Here is a 12,985-nt window from a genome sequence, read left to right on the forward strand (position 1 = left end):
TTTACAAACATCACAAATTCAATACATTCACCGGTATAAAATACATAGTTACCTTCTTAGTAAATACATGTCAATATTTTATAATCAATCTCACATTACATACATTTACCTTTCATAATTCATCATTTTCAACTGTTATATATATAACACAATTAATCTAATATAATCAAACAAATCAATATAAACACAATTTTACATTTTCTAAACAAATACAAATACGATAATTATTTTTTAAAATATAGAAACACTTCTAAAAATCTCTAGATTTTTCAAGGGATCTTATCCTGAGAAAAAAAATCGCTTATAGAAGTCTCGTGTAAGTAAAATATGAGTCATTTAAATCTCTTTACACTGCAGCTTTTTGTTAGAGTGAAAATTTCCTCAGGTGAATGAATATATAAAGTTGTATCAAATCTTTCTTCACTTGAGCTAAAACTAACCCTAATTGAGCTTCTCCTCTCTGTTATATTTTGTAAGGAGTGGTAAAACAGACTAACCGATCCATTTTAACCCACTCCATCCTTGGGCCCGCAAAAAACGTGGCCAATTAGTAAGTTTCAATCAATAATGTTCTAATAAATGGGTTCAAAAATACTCAAGGTACGGCAAAAAATTAGCAATCATGTTTTACCAATGTATCACAAGATTTTTGTTAAAACATCCAAATATCTTAAGGGGAAAATTTGGAAACCAAGTTGTTATACTCTGGAAAAGACACAAGGATATACAACAGAAAATCTGCTGCATAAGAATAGATAGACTATGTGCAGATGAACTTCAGCAGTGTTGTTTACACCCTTTCCATTTCCCTTTTACATTCCTTTTTCCCACCCCTTGACCTCCCCCTATTATACAATTTCCAGGGTAGAGTAAAAAGACATTATCGACATACCTTTCAAACAGTTTTACATACAAAAATACTAATGAAAGAATTGCACCTGTGGCCGCGAAGATATATTAGTTCAATGAAATAAAACCCTGAAAATTGTTAACATACAAAAATGAAAACATGTTATAACTTTGTAAATGTACAGCAATTGAATATGGCTCGTATATAGAAAAAATGCAAGACCTTTATTTAAAGGGTCAAGAAGTAAAAGCAAAAAGCCTATCTGCAATATTTGTGCGGCATATTGGACATTCAGAACAAGCGAGTGAACAAGATTTACACACTGCAATGGCAAACAAGAGGTTGTAATTCAGGCTGAAAGTAGACTTAAAACAAGGAAATTACAAAAGATGGAGGAAAAAAAAATACTTACGACAAAAATGCCGGCATGGAAGAAGAATTGCGGCGGTTGACGACTCAAAACATACTTTGCAAACATGAGAATTAGTATCTCCATTGCCAAGATGCTTGAATTCTTTTTCCCTCATCTCTTGCATGCGTGCCTAAAATAGGAAGTTACAGATCAAGAAGTGTACCTATGGAGCTTTTTGTTAAACTAAAAATCACAAAACTGTACAGTAATATTGAATGCTACGCCTTCTGAGGTCTAGTCACCCAAAAATTTGAAGATTAGTTATCATGCAGGTAAAAGTAGCACAGTACAAATAATTATACAGTCTGCACATTGCTATATAATTTAGACCTCCTTCATACCAAACATTTGTGACAAAGAACTGTAAAGCACTCACTGGTTAATCTTGAATTTCACATAATATGTACTGAGAGAAATATGAAGCACATATTTGTGGTGATTGAGTTTTAGGTTACATAATTTTTTGGTAATACTCAAAAATAGTCCATAATAAAATTGGAAACTCCAAAAAAAATCAGCATTTTTATACCTAACATTTCATGCAAAGCCGGTCATGGCAATAACTTTATTGGTCTTGAATGTTTACAAGTAATCACTAATGATATATTCTAAGTCTGCTAATACAAATTCACAAATTTATTAAATAATGAGAATAAAAATAATGAAACAATTCTGTAGGTCCCAATTTTAACAGAGTGAATTTTAAAAATTTATTTATAAACGTAGGTTTTTGAAACAAAATATGTGGAGCGAGGTCTAGACATCCAAATGTGTTCGTCAAGGAAGAATTTATGGCCATTTTAGAACTGACACCATAAAATACTTAGGATCTATATAAAAAAAGTAGCCAGTTCCACATTTCCCATGTTGAAAGAAACAAACAGATAAACGTCTATGGGTGTTACCTTAAGACGAACAACCAAAGGATCTTCATTGGTTATTGCATTTTCTTGTATTGATAAATCTAAAACCTGCTCCTTGGGGACAATACTACTTTCAATGTCATTAGTTTTCAGATCGTCTACTTGAACGTCCTCATCACATTTTTTTGTAGCATTGTTAGCTTCTGGCGTGGCAGTCCCTTCTTTCTTTAACTTAGCCACAAGAACCCACATATTTGCTAAATCATTCTCCAGCGAGGCTTCTCTTTTTTTGGCCTCTTCAACCTTTTTCCTGTATTCGTCTTCCAGAAATTCCTTCTCAGATAATGCAGCCTCAAGAGCTGCCTCTCGCTGTCTCCTAGCCTGCAGTTCCATCCTCAGATCATTAGCATCAAGACTCCATGACTCAAACTCATCCATACCAACTCCGAAATTTTCATTAGCACGGCTAGAAATTCTCCCCTTCCTCCCAGATCTTGCATCATTGTATTTACGGCCAACACCATTAACTGTTTGTACAACTGAATTTCGTGCGTTAGCCTGGTCTCGTACAGCCATCAATTCCTTTTCCAATTTTGCGTTCTGCAATGAAAGTTTAGTAACTTCCCCAGCTAAATTCTTCAACTCCACAGCAGCAGCAGAAGCCAGTTCTTTGGCATAAGAAGCCTCTTCAGAGAGTTTCTGATTCTGCACATGCAACCCGCTATTCTCTTCTGATAATTGAACCTGTTCGAGCTTCAGCTTTTCGTTTTCAATCTCCTGAATAGTGAAAAAATATTTCAAGCAATTCAATCAAAGCAAAACTGCAAATTGGACAAAATAATTAACCATTGCTAATTCTAGTAACTTCAAATATCTAGTTTCCACAGAATCCTTAAAATTGATTTTAAATAATAATACTTGATTTTATAACTTGTAACAAACAGACTGAAGGCAGACGAAGTATGAAGAGAAGTAGGGAAGCAATAACCAAGTAAGGGAAAAACAAAAATAAAAACAAATGAAAGGGTTATAAAGCACATAATCCTTTCAACCATCAGGCTTCAAACGAATAAAATAATAGTTACCTGGGATTGTATTTTCCTTTTCAGCTCATCAATGTGTTCTCCAAATGTACACTGATCAGCAAGCATTAACGAGGTACCACTTGGGACTCTTGCTAGTTGCTGCTCTAGCAGCTTCACCTTTTCCTGCAATTCTCTATTTTCAGAACACTGCCAACAAAATAACAAAAGAACGGCTGTCAACATTCTCATAGCAATAAGTTTCTACTGCATCTTTAACTTTAAGGATGAAGAAAACAACCAAAAAGATAAACACGAACCTTATTATCTAACTGTTCTTGAAGGACACGGTTGTCTGCCGATTTTATCTGTAGAGACATTAAATATTCGAAATTATAGTAAGCTAATAATCATTGACTAGATAATTCATAAACTCATAATCCATATTATATCAAAGAAATTAGCTGGAAATATCAAAGGGTACAAACGTAATGGAAATAAATTGATGAGTAATGATGAATATAGACATACCTCAAGCTCAAAGGCCTTCTCATCGCACTGCGTCATTAATCTTGTGATTGTCTGTAATGACAAAACCACAAACAAATCAAAAATTAAAAGTTACCTTTATTGAAGCATTTATAGAAATACAACTTTCCAGTATGTTAGAGTACCAAAGAATTTCAATATCAAAATAGCCACCTGCTGCATTTCAATCAGAGATGAGTTAGCTACGGAAGATTCACCACTCTCAATTATTCTTTGCTCTAAAATGCTCATTTGCTTCCTTTTTGCTTGGATCTCTTGCTCTAAGTTCTCAATCTGTAATAAGAAATTCACAGATTTCATATAAAGGGTTTCTACCAAAAAACTTAAATCTGCGATGTGTCATCAATTAGAGTTAGGTACAGAACTTGTTGTAACATGGAGCGTCGAGGTCACTTAAGAAATGCGCGTACATATGTTTGTAGAAACATGTGCAGTCAGTGTTTTAGGTTTAATTACGTAATACTTGTAAATTCACATTTATGGGATATATATAAATACATTTTTAATTGCACAAACAAAAAAATAAGTTTATTTTCTTTTATTTCATTACAACTATCGATATTGCACACAATATATGAAATAAGCGTGGTGCAAAACTTTAATAAAGATAAATTTGAAAATAGTAAAAGTAATTTTTAAAAAATAGTAGTAAATAAAAAATTTGAGAAGAAAGGAGTGGAAGGGCTTCGAACTCCAACATTGCGTTCTGCCGTGAAAGTTTGGTAACTTCCCGAGCTAAATTCTCGCTGCCTTGAGAAACGTAGAGTACGAGGTATACACATGATTTCCAAGTCACATTTTCGCACATCCGCCACTACACTGAACTCCTCTTTTTACCGAAAAATTAAATTATCGCAAATACTTTATTAGTTCTGGTTCGCAGAATACCTGTATTTTGGAACTTTCAGGATCATTTACAGACTGCTCCATTAAGCGTTTCAGAGTGCTGGTACTGAAAGCAATATCTCCAGCAAGCATTTTGACTTGCTCGACAAGAAGATCCATCTCATCAGACATCGTCATCCCTCCCTACAATTTAGAAAGGAAATTTAATCAGGTATATTAGAAAGCCAACACTTTTGAAGAATGAAAGTACAGTGAGATAAAATAAGTAAACAAAAAGGTAATACTTTTTTAGAAACATCGCAGCGATGGATATTGTATCAGTATTTACATATAAAAAATAAATATATACACATAGAAATCGATCATAACATAAGTCACAAGGGAACCCCACGATGACGGCATCGGCTGAGTTTGAGGTTTTAACTAGCTTTTGAAATTTAGATAGGCCCTCTAACAATTTCACGATGCATTATTTTAGCCAGGACTATGACACATCTCCGCAGATGAGGCATTTAATATGCAGATTATGGAATGAGACAGGCAAACAGATTGTTGAGGGGGAATGGGAACATGAATCTACCGCTGGTAGTCGTATTGATTCAGTGATGATACTGCTAGTTGGGGAGAGTTCTTCATTCCGTCTACTTGACGATCTCATATGTCTAACATCATGAGACAGATCAGATGACACAGTGGAAACATCTTTTTGACTCTCATTTTCAATCAAAAGTGATCCATCACGTAGGGCATCATAATTCTGGAAGAAAAAGGAATAAGCTAGATTTATATGGAAGGAAGATATCTTTCTGATAATAGCAAATACTTTAATTCATATAATTAAGTCAATAACGAACTCAGCCTGAAAGCGTAAAGCAATAGAGGCTTGAATATCGATACCCCTCCCGAGAACGTCAAGCGTTAAATTTAATTTTTTTACAAAGAAAACATTAGCAAGGATAAAATACTTGAGCACTTCATTACAAACATTTACACTTTAATACATTGGGAGTGGGGATGAAAATTGGCCAAAACTGCTTGTGGAGGCCAATGGCCTAGCCTCTATCAGGCAGGCTCACGTAATGTAAGACCTACAATAAAGCCAGGCTCGATTTTTTCATAAACGTTTATTTAATTCAAAAAGATCGTTTAAACAGATTGGGTCCTAAATTTCAGAACTAAGTCACGCTCAAACATTCAAACCCAACTTATTTCCACCCGTAGATGCAAAGAACTAACTAAGCCTAAAATGAGCTACACGATCACGAGGTGGCCAGATTTAGAATGAGAAACTCAATCTGCACAAAAATATTGCATTACATCATGACAAGGAGCTCAAAGTACTTGCACTTTTAGAATGATTATTATTTTAAAAAGCAGTCAAACACACTTAACACCAATTGAAGGAAGAACTCACATCGTCCTCGCCAACAGAGTGACTCTGATGGTGACTGGTAGCTTCAGTAACATATCCCGGAATTGTATTCTTTGATGAAACCAGAATGAGCTTTGTTAGCTTCTGGATCCGACTCATAAGAGCAACCTTCGCTTCTTCTTCTTCTTCCAATCTTGACTGCATTTTAACTTGACCTTCTTCCAACTACTCATATCAATAGTACCAAATAAGAATCAGATCTCTAACACAAATACAAAAAGCCCGAGCAAGAAATGAAAAATGAAACTATTCAGGGGAAGCCAAAAACCTTTTGTTTTAAGCTCATAATCTCCTCGTGATTGACACCAAGTTGCATTCCCTTCTTAAGCTGATCAAGTTCATGTTTAAGGATAGAAATTTCTCTCTGGTATTTCTTAATTAGAGATTTTTCGTCAATAATCTGTTTTAACAAAATATTCAATAATCAATCAGAAACCTCACCGGCATGATAATAGTCACCTAGATCTTTTTATGAATAATAGCCAGACTGCTATGTAGCTAATTAACAGATGTTCAGCGAACACAAAATATGAACCGGACCTTATTACGTGAGGCATATATTTCTACTCTCTTTGCCCTGCTAGCAAACTTCAAAGTATTATGAGTTTCTTCCATATTACTGGATGCTGGAGTTACGGTGCAAATAAGCTGAAATTTCCATGTTAAAGACAACGTTAATAGGTGCAATGGTGGTCATGCAGACATTCTGACATACTTTGTTCAAAGACATCCATTATGGTGAATAAAGCGAATGGAAAGTGTTTCAAAAGACCATGCCCTAATTCAAGAGTCTACTGCAAGAAATTGGGGTTCAAATTGAAATTGTCATGTTAATTCCGAATCATAGATCATATCAAATCAACAAATACAAAAACAAAACAAACAGCAAAATCTCGAAATGTTTCATATAAATGCTAAAGGATGTATAATGTTTAGTAATTAAATTTAAAATTACAAAACTGCTAGTTAACCATAATTCTCAGAAAAACAAAATCATGTAATTTTTAGTGAATTCAAAAGATTGACAACAGCAATTCGACAGCCAAATTTAATGTGTAGTAATAGAATGAGCAAGTAATGTCTGAAAACTATTTCAAAAGAATAAAAATAGAGGATGAAACTGATGAGGAAAGAAGAAGAAAAAGAAATATCACAGTTGCAGAATCGTGCATATCACTTTGATGGTGCAGAATTACACCAATCCATCCAGCTATCAAATGATTCTAAATGCTGTGATTCATCATGTGAAATGAATTGCAAATTGTAAGATTCTAATATTTATGGTCTATTTGAAATAGAAAACTCAATAATGTATTCCTCTATCATTAGAATATGGTGAATGTCTAAAAAAATGGCTATAATGGAAATCTATTATTCGTATTCAAATTAACAACCACTTTAAGACTAATTTTTTATGTCCAAGATGTCTCAACAATTGTGTAAAATTAAAAGGGAAACCAAAAACAGATAAAGATTTTTTAACATTAAAAGTGTAGTAGAATCCCAAACTCACCGAAACGTGGCCATGCCCACTAAGCGAAGACTGCAGGAGGCGAGTAAGCTTTGAGTCACGATATGGAACATGAGATGCTTTCCCTTCACTTAATTTTCCAATAACCTTTAAATTGAAACCATAAAATCAAGGCTTTCAGGAGGCGGAATTTGTGATCTTTGGCAAAAACAGAAAGAGTAAATTATCTAACTAACGGTCGACTCTCCCCCAAAAAATCATAACGAACATTAATAATAGACAACAAATATAGGAAATCAAAGACACCTACTGTTCCAAGTGTCAGAAGACTTTTGTTTATGTAAGATCCTTCTTTTCTTCTTAATCCAGTAGTTTCAGTTTTTGAGCTCTCGGATCCCGCAAGATCGATCAAGTTCTAATCAAAGAACGCAAGTATAAAAATAAGAATAGTAGGCAGTGTATGTGTGCATGTTGTCTGAAAATTTCTTAATAATGTTCACATACAAGCTGAGAGAAGACCACTCCATCATAATCTTCACCGTGGGCACTGCTTTCAATCATCTGCAAATGAATTGGATTGCAATAACAATGCAGATTAGAATTGAAAAAAAAATGGATTAACAAGGTCCAGGAATCCAAATACATTAGCTGAGGAAAAATTAAACATTTAAGCAGAATTTCTGAGTCCAATTTAGCCAATAAAAATCCAGAAGCCCAAGGCTGTGATGTCTATATATTTCCTTTGGAAATAAGACATCGTGTACAAATGTTGCTACAATACAAAATTTCGATTCTGTAATTCCAAAAATGCTTACAAGTGTAAAAATCGTGTGACTTCGGCTGCTGAAAAGATTAAAATTATTTGATCCAACATGACGATGCTCTGCCATTATATAACATCCTCATTAATAAAGTAACATTTAACCGAGTAACCAACAATTAACCATGAGAGCTTTATTATTAGAAACAACACAGGCAAATGTAACTCTCGGTATCAACTTTAACCTTCCCCAGCGGCAATAAAGGAAAGGGCATGTCCAGGTGACAAAACAACTTCTTCCTTTATACCCTCCACATAAGTTCCCTGAAAATACATGCAAACATAAATCCCTGGTCATGACTACAACTAGCCTTAAGAAAACAAGAATTTTGTTTGAAATGTTCAAAATAAAGAAATGTCCATATTTTCTTCCAATAACAGATAGTGTCCTTGAATTATTTCGATGGAAATTTTAACAGAAATGTTAGCACTATCAAAAACGCTTCTAAAATAAAGTTCTTATACCTGCCATGCCACGTTTCAGAGGCAACTACAAAGATCGGTTTGCGTATTGAAAGACAATTGAGAACAGTGTAGAAAGGAGTTCATTTAAAGGATCTGGGAAGAACTAATATAAATAATTTTAATTTTAATTAACTAAAAAATAAGTAAGAAACCTGTGCATCTTCTCTAACACGTAAATTTTGGCCAGTAGGGTCGAGCAAATCATTTATCACCTGACAGAAGCAGAAACAGGGATAACATCTATTAAAACAAAAAAGAAAAAGAAGAATTATATCAGACAGTATAACATGTAATGTGATAATCAGGATCTCAAAATGCAGATCCTAGAGAAGTATAATTGATCTAAGGCCTAAAGTGTTGCATTTAATGATGAACTATGTTTTAAACCATGTTCAGAGCATAGAAGGTGGGATGCGTGAACATAGTTTGTTCCATTTATACCTCATTGTATATTTCTATATAGGAAACTCGGAGTAAGAACTCTCTTCCTGGAGTCTGCATTAAAAGCAATTAGTTATTCAAAAGTAGTCATCATTTAAATAAAACAAGTACTGACTTATCAATCAAGAGTCAAGACGTACAACTCATGTATTTTGGGGCGATAATTGTGTGCAAGGCAAGTAGAGATGGCTACTTGGCCACAAGTACGACACTCAAAGCAATAGAGAATTAATAATAGCATATAAAAGACACTGCCTATTGTCCAAAGCACAATATAATAGTGAATAACAATGGCCAGAGCCACACAAGTATTTCTAAATAAACCCACAAATAACAATGACTTCATCAACATTTACTAAGTTAGCATAAAAGCTCACATCTTGGATAATGCTGAAAACATCTTTGATAGCCAGCGGTATGATACCAGGACAATTTTGGTCTCCCTGCAAATATCATTATTAAAATGCAAATCAGAAACACAACTTTAAAGATCAAGTAAATTTATAAAAGTACACCATGAAAAAGATTCTAGGGAAAGAATGAATAGGAAAGGTAAATAATATGGTATGGTAAATACTTGTAAGACTTTAGAGTCATAAAAAAATTTGAATCCCAAATCATGCTACTGAATTTCAAAATTGAACGTACAAAGTTGCAATACTGAATTACACTACATCTACTTGAAACCATATAATATGTAACAAGCAATACTGAATTACGCTACATCTACTTGAAACCATATAATATGTAACAAGCAATACTGAATTACGCTACATCTACTTGAAACCATATAATATGTAACAAGCAAAACAACCATAAAAACGGCTGCTAGTTTCATATGATAATTAATGATCTACTCTCAAATCGAAAGTTTCAGTTCTAGAAAGTTTCACTTTTACTGTCAAGTGCAAGACCCTTTACAAAGCTAATATTGTATATTTATATGAATAAATCTATGTTTTCTGTTAATGAATTGGACCTTCAAACTAATACAAAATTCCATTCAATATATTAAAATCAACTTTTTGGTTGTACTTCTTTTAATTCAATCACCAATACTTATGTCCCCTCAAGTGCCACGTAAATTACTAACTTCTAAGATGAATGACAAGGAACTTGTTGCATTTGTTGTTTGTAAAATGATAACTGATAACTAATGTAGTGCACAGTGATAGTTCACTAAAATGTGTAAGAAATGACAGCTAAATATCTCCTGCTACACAAAGTATCGATCTCAACCGTAAGTAAGTTTATAGAGTTAAAAGTTCCCCCGAAACTTCTTTACCGTTGCCAAAGAATCATCAAACAAAAATAATATAAAAAGTAAAGGCTTACAAGAAAGATGCTTTCATGTGACATGTTTTACTGTGTTAAAAAATTGAAAACAGAAAAAACTAGTAATTCATCAAAAAGACCTCACAATTGACAAATAAACTACGACACAAAAATAACTACTCCCTTTCGTTCAAAATACCCACTGTTAAAGGTTATTCATTAAAAAGGATGAAGAAAAATATAAAATAATACTAATAACCAGAAAATACACATTTGACTAACTTACCTTCTTTAAAAGCCAAAATTATTTTCACTTCAATGATGTATTTTTTCATTCCCCAAAATAGGCTGAACCAACATGCACTTAATGAAGATATTAAGAGATATGGATAAAGGTGGAAAAAACAGAATTAAATATGAAAAAATAGTTCACACAATGAGAGTGAAAAAGATTTATATATTGTCGTTCAATCACAAATTAATATGTAAGGCAACTTAATTAATTGTTAAAATAACTATCTGAAAAATCATATCTAGCATAATTTCCAATCGTGTAATAATAATAATAATATATAGAAATTGATCCCACTAAGTATTTAATTAAATCCTAATGCTAAAGTTAAATTCAAACAAAACGAACTCTAAATAGTCAGACAGTTTTGAATCGGAGAGAGCACGAAGTCAATAACCCGTAATAAATATCTGCAAATTTTCTAATTTAAATGACTAACTTAATGGTACGATATGAAGAGATAAAACATAGATATTTGACTTTCATAGTATAAACTCCAGATATGGAAGATTCAAATCAGTACATTAATTTTAAAGGTGACACTTACATGCATAGTATGTGTCTTACCACTACTCGTCACACCGTATGCAAACACAGTTCCTGCAATGTTTAGCATAAGTTATCTTCCAAACCCAGCAAACTCCACCAGCACTAAACACATAATCAGTACGTATTAACCATTGAAATCTAGCTATTAACTATATGCATCAGCGGAAACCAAAAGCAGATTCCATCAAAGAAATAGAACGACCCTGCAATTGCCACTAAATCGGACACTGCCAGAGGCATCACATCCGGTTGTGAAAAATTGTCTTGAATCCAGAGTTCATACCGTTTACACCATCCATGGCAGACTTCACCACGGGTTTGGCAGCTACTTCATACACCTCGTCGGAATTTGTATGCGGTCCGAACACTCTATCTGTCACAAATCAATTTAGAATTCTAACATCCATATCCATAATTTTCTACACAAAGAGCAAAAACCTAATTGCTCACTACTAGTTCCCCAAAAAATCACAAGAGAAGTTCGAAATGAAAATACCAAATGCATAAGCAGTAGCTAGATTATACTCGTTCCTAACAATCTTGTCACCATCCGCATACCACGCGATCTCGTCTCCTCTATGGTACTCTCTTTCACTACAGCCAAACAACACCGTAACACTCATTCGATCACAGATAAATCAACGCCGAAAACATAGAAACAGACCGAACGATTTGGTTTCTCTAAAACTCACAGCTAATGGATCTGATTTCATAGCTACAGATCTAAGCATTACCTCAACGGTCTGAACCGAATCGTGACCGAAATGCTATCCCGAGACCTGGAAGGATCCACCGGCTCCATGATCACCTCGTCCTCCATTCCGAACTCCACCGGCGAAGGATTACCGTAACCATAGCTGATTGAATCGCTGCGACCGCGACTTGGAGTCATGGATGGACCGCCACCGCCGCCGGAGTTGTAAAACGACGACGTGGAAGAAGAACAGGAGCGAGGCATTACGCGTCCGTTGGTGACGGAAGAAGTGGATGAGGAGGAGGAGTGAGGAGTAGAGGGTTTGCGGTGAGAAAATGGCGAGCTGCTCCTTGCACGTGAGGATGAGGCCATGAGTTGACTCACCGAGTTGGTGAGTCAATATAAACCAGTGAAATATGAATTAAAGAGAGAACACGGGAAGAAGAATAGAATGTGTCAGAACTCACATGGCGATGGAAAGAAAAAGCGAAGAACATTTAGTTCTATTTCCTCTCTTTTTCTTTTTCTTTTTTGTTTGTCTGCTTTGAAGCTCTGAGATATGATTATCACATAGAGTGAGTGTTTCGTTTTCTCTGAGACGACGTGAGTTGCAGGGGAAGAGAGAGAGAGAGAGAGTGGGTGAAGAAGATGGTGAAAATGGTGAGAGAATGTAGGGCATGGTCTCAGTTTAAATTTTATTTTCTTCATTGTAATTTTATTTTATTTTATGAGAGGATACAAAAAAATTATTTAGAAATTTCGAAATGCTGACGTGGCGGATGAGGATGTCGAGATGAGTTTTTAAACTGGCGGAACAGTAGAAGTGCCCGCGCAATAATATCAGAGAGGAATTGCTTTAAATAAGCCTAAGACTGAAATTGAGCGGGAGCACAGAAGCAATAAACATATGAATGAATGCTTAATTTCCATAAATGTTAAATTTTATATAATTAAAATCTTTAATAAGTATATTTCAATGTATTTTTATCAACCCGCTATATTTT

General features: G+C 34.3%; 1 protein-coding gene across 3 annotated transcripts; it reads right to left on the bottom strand.

Moving 5' to 3' along the window:
- Window positions 1-712: 712 nt before the first annotated feature.
- On the bottom strand, window positions 713-12,662 carry LOC114169673 (kinesin-like protein KIN-7D, mitochondrial). 3 transcript variants are annotated; one of them, XM_028054930.1, is made up of 26 exons: window positions 12,449-12,662; window positions 12,022-12,324; window positions 11,784-11,881; window positions 11,571-11,660; window positions 11,286-11,338; window positions 9,549-9,614; window positions 9,172-9,225; window positions 8,883-8,942; window positions 8,451-8,529; window positions 8,261-8,328; window positions 7,950-8,006; window positions 7,756-7,860; window positions 7,488-7,592; window positions 6,515-6,622; window positions 6,243-6,374; window positions 5,957-6,139; window positions 5,123-5,299; window positions 4,585-4,725; window positions 3,850-3,969; window positions 3,679-3,729; window positions 3,468-3,515; window positions 3,211-3,357; window positions 2,168-2,902; window positions 1,263-1,392; window positions 1,073-1,172; window positions 713-978 (listed from the first exon to the last, which is right to left on the bottom strand). In XM_028054930.1, exons 1-25 carry the CDS (start codon window positions 12,658-12,660, stop codon window positions 1,087-1,089), a joined length of 3,408 nt encoding a protein of 1,135 aa, XP_027910731.1. In that variant the 5' UTR covers window positions 12,661-12,662; the 3' UTR covers window positions 713-978; window positions 1,073-1,086. The 3 variants fall into 3 exon arrangements, with proteins under 3 accessions (XP_027910731.1, XP_027910732.1, XP_027910733.1); XM_028054931.1 differs by lacking the exon at window positions 5,123-5,299; XM_028054932.1 differs by having other exon boundaries at window positions 12,022-12,625.
- Between the last annotated feature and the right edge of the window lie 323 nt (window positions 12,663-12,985).

Source organism: Vigna unguiculata, chromosome 11 (assembly GCF_004118075.2).
Source record: "Vigna unguiculata cultivar IT97K-499-35 chromosome 11, ASM411807v1, whole genome shotgun sequence".
NCBI lineage: Eukaryota > Viridiplantae > Streptophyta > Magnoliopsida > Fabales > Fabaceae > Vigna > Vigna unguiculata.

Coding starts and splice junctions, on each gene's coding strand:
- LOC114169673 (XM_028054930.1), bottom strand. CDS start 12,660: ATGCCCTACATTCTCTCACCATTTTCACCATCTTCTTCACCCACTCTC. Junction 9,226..9,548: donor TTTTCAGCATTATCCAAGAT/GTGAGCTTTTAT, acceptor CTTTTAATGCAG/ACTCCAGGAAGAGAGTTCTT. Junction 5,300..5,956: donor ACTCTGTTGGCGAGGACGAT/GTGAGTTCTTCC, acceptor TTTTTCTTCCAG/AATTATGATGCCCTACGTGA.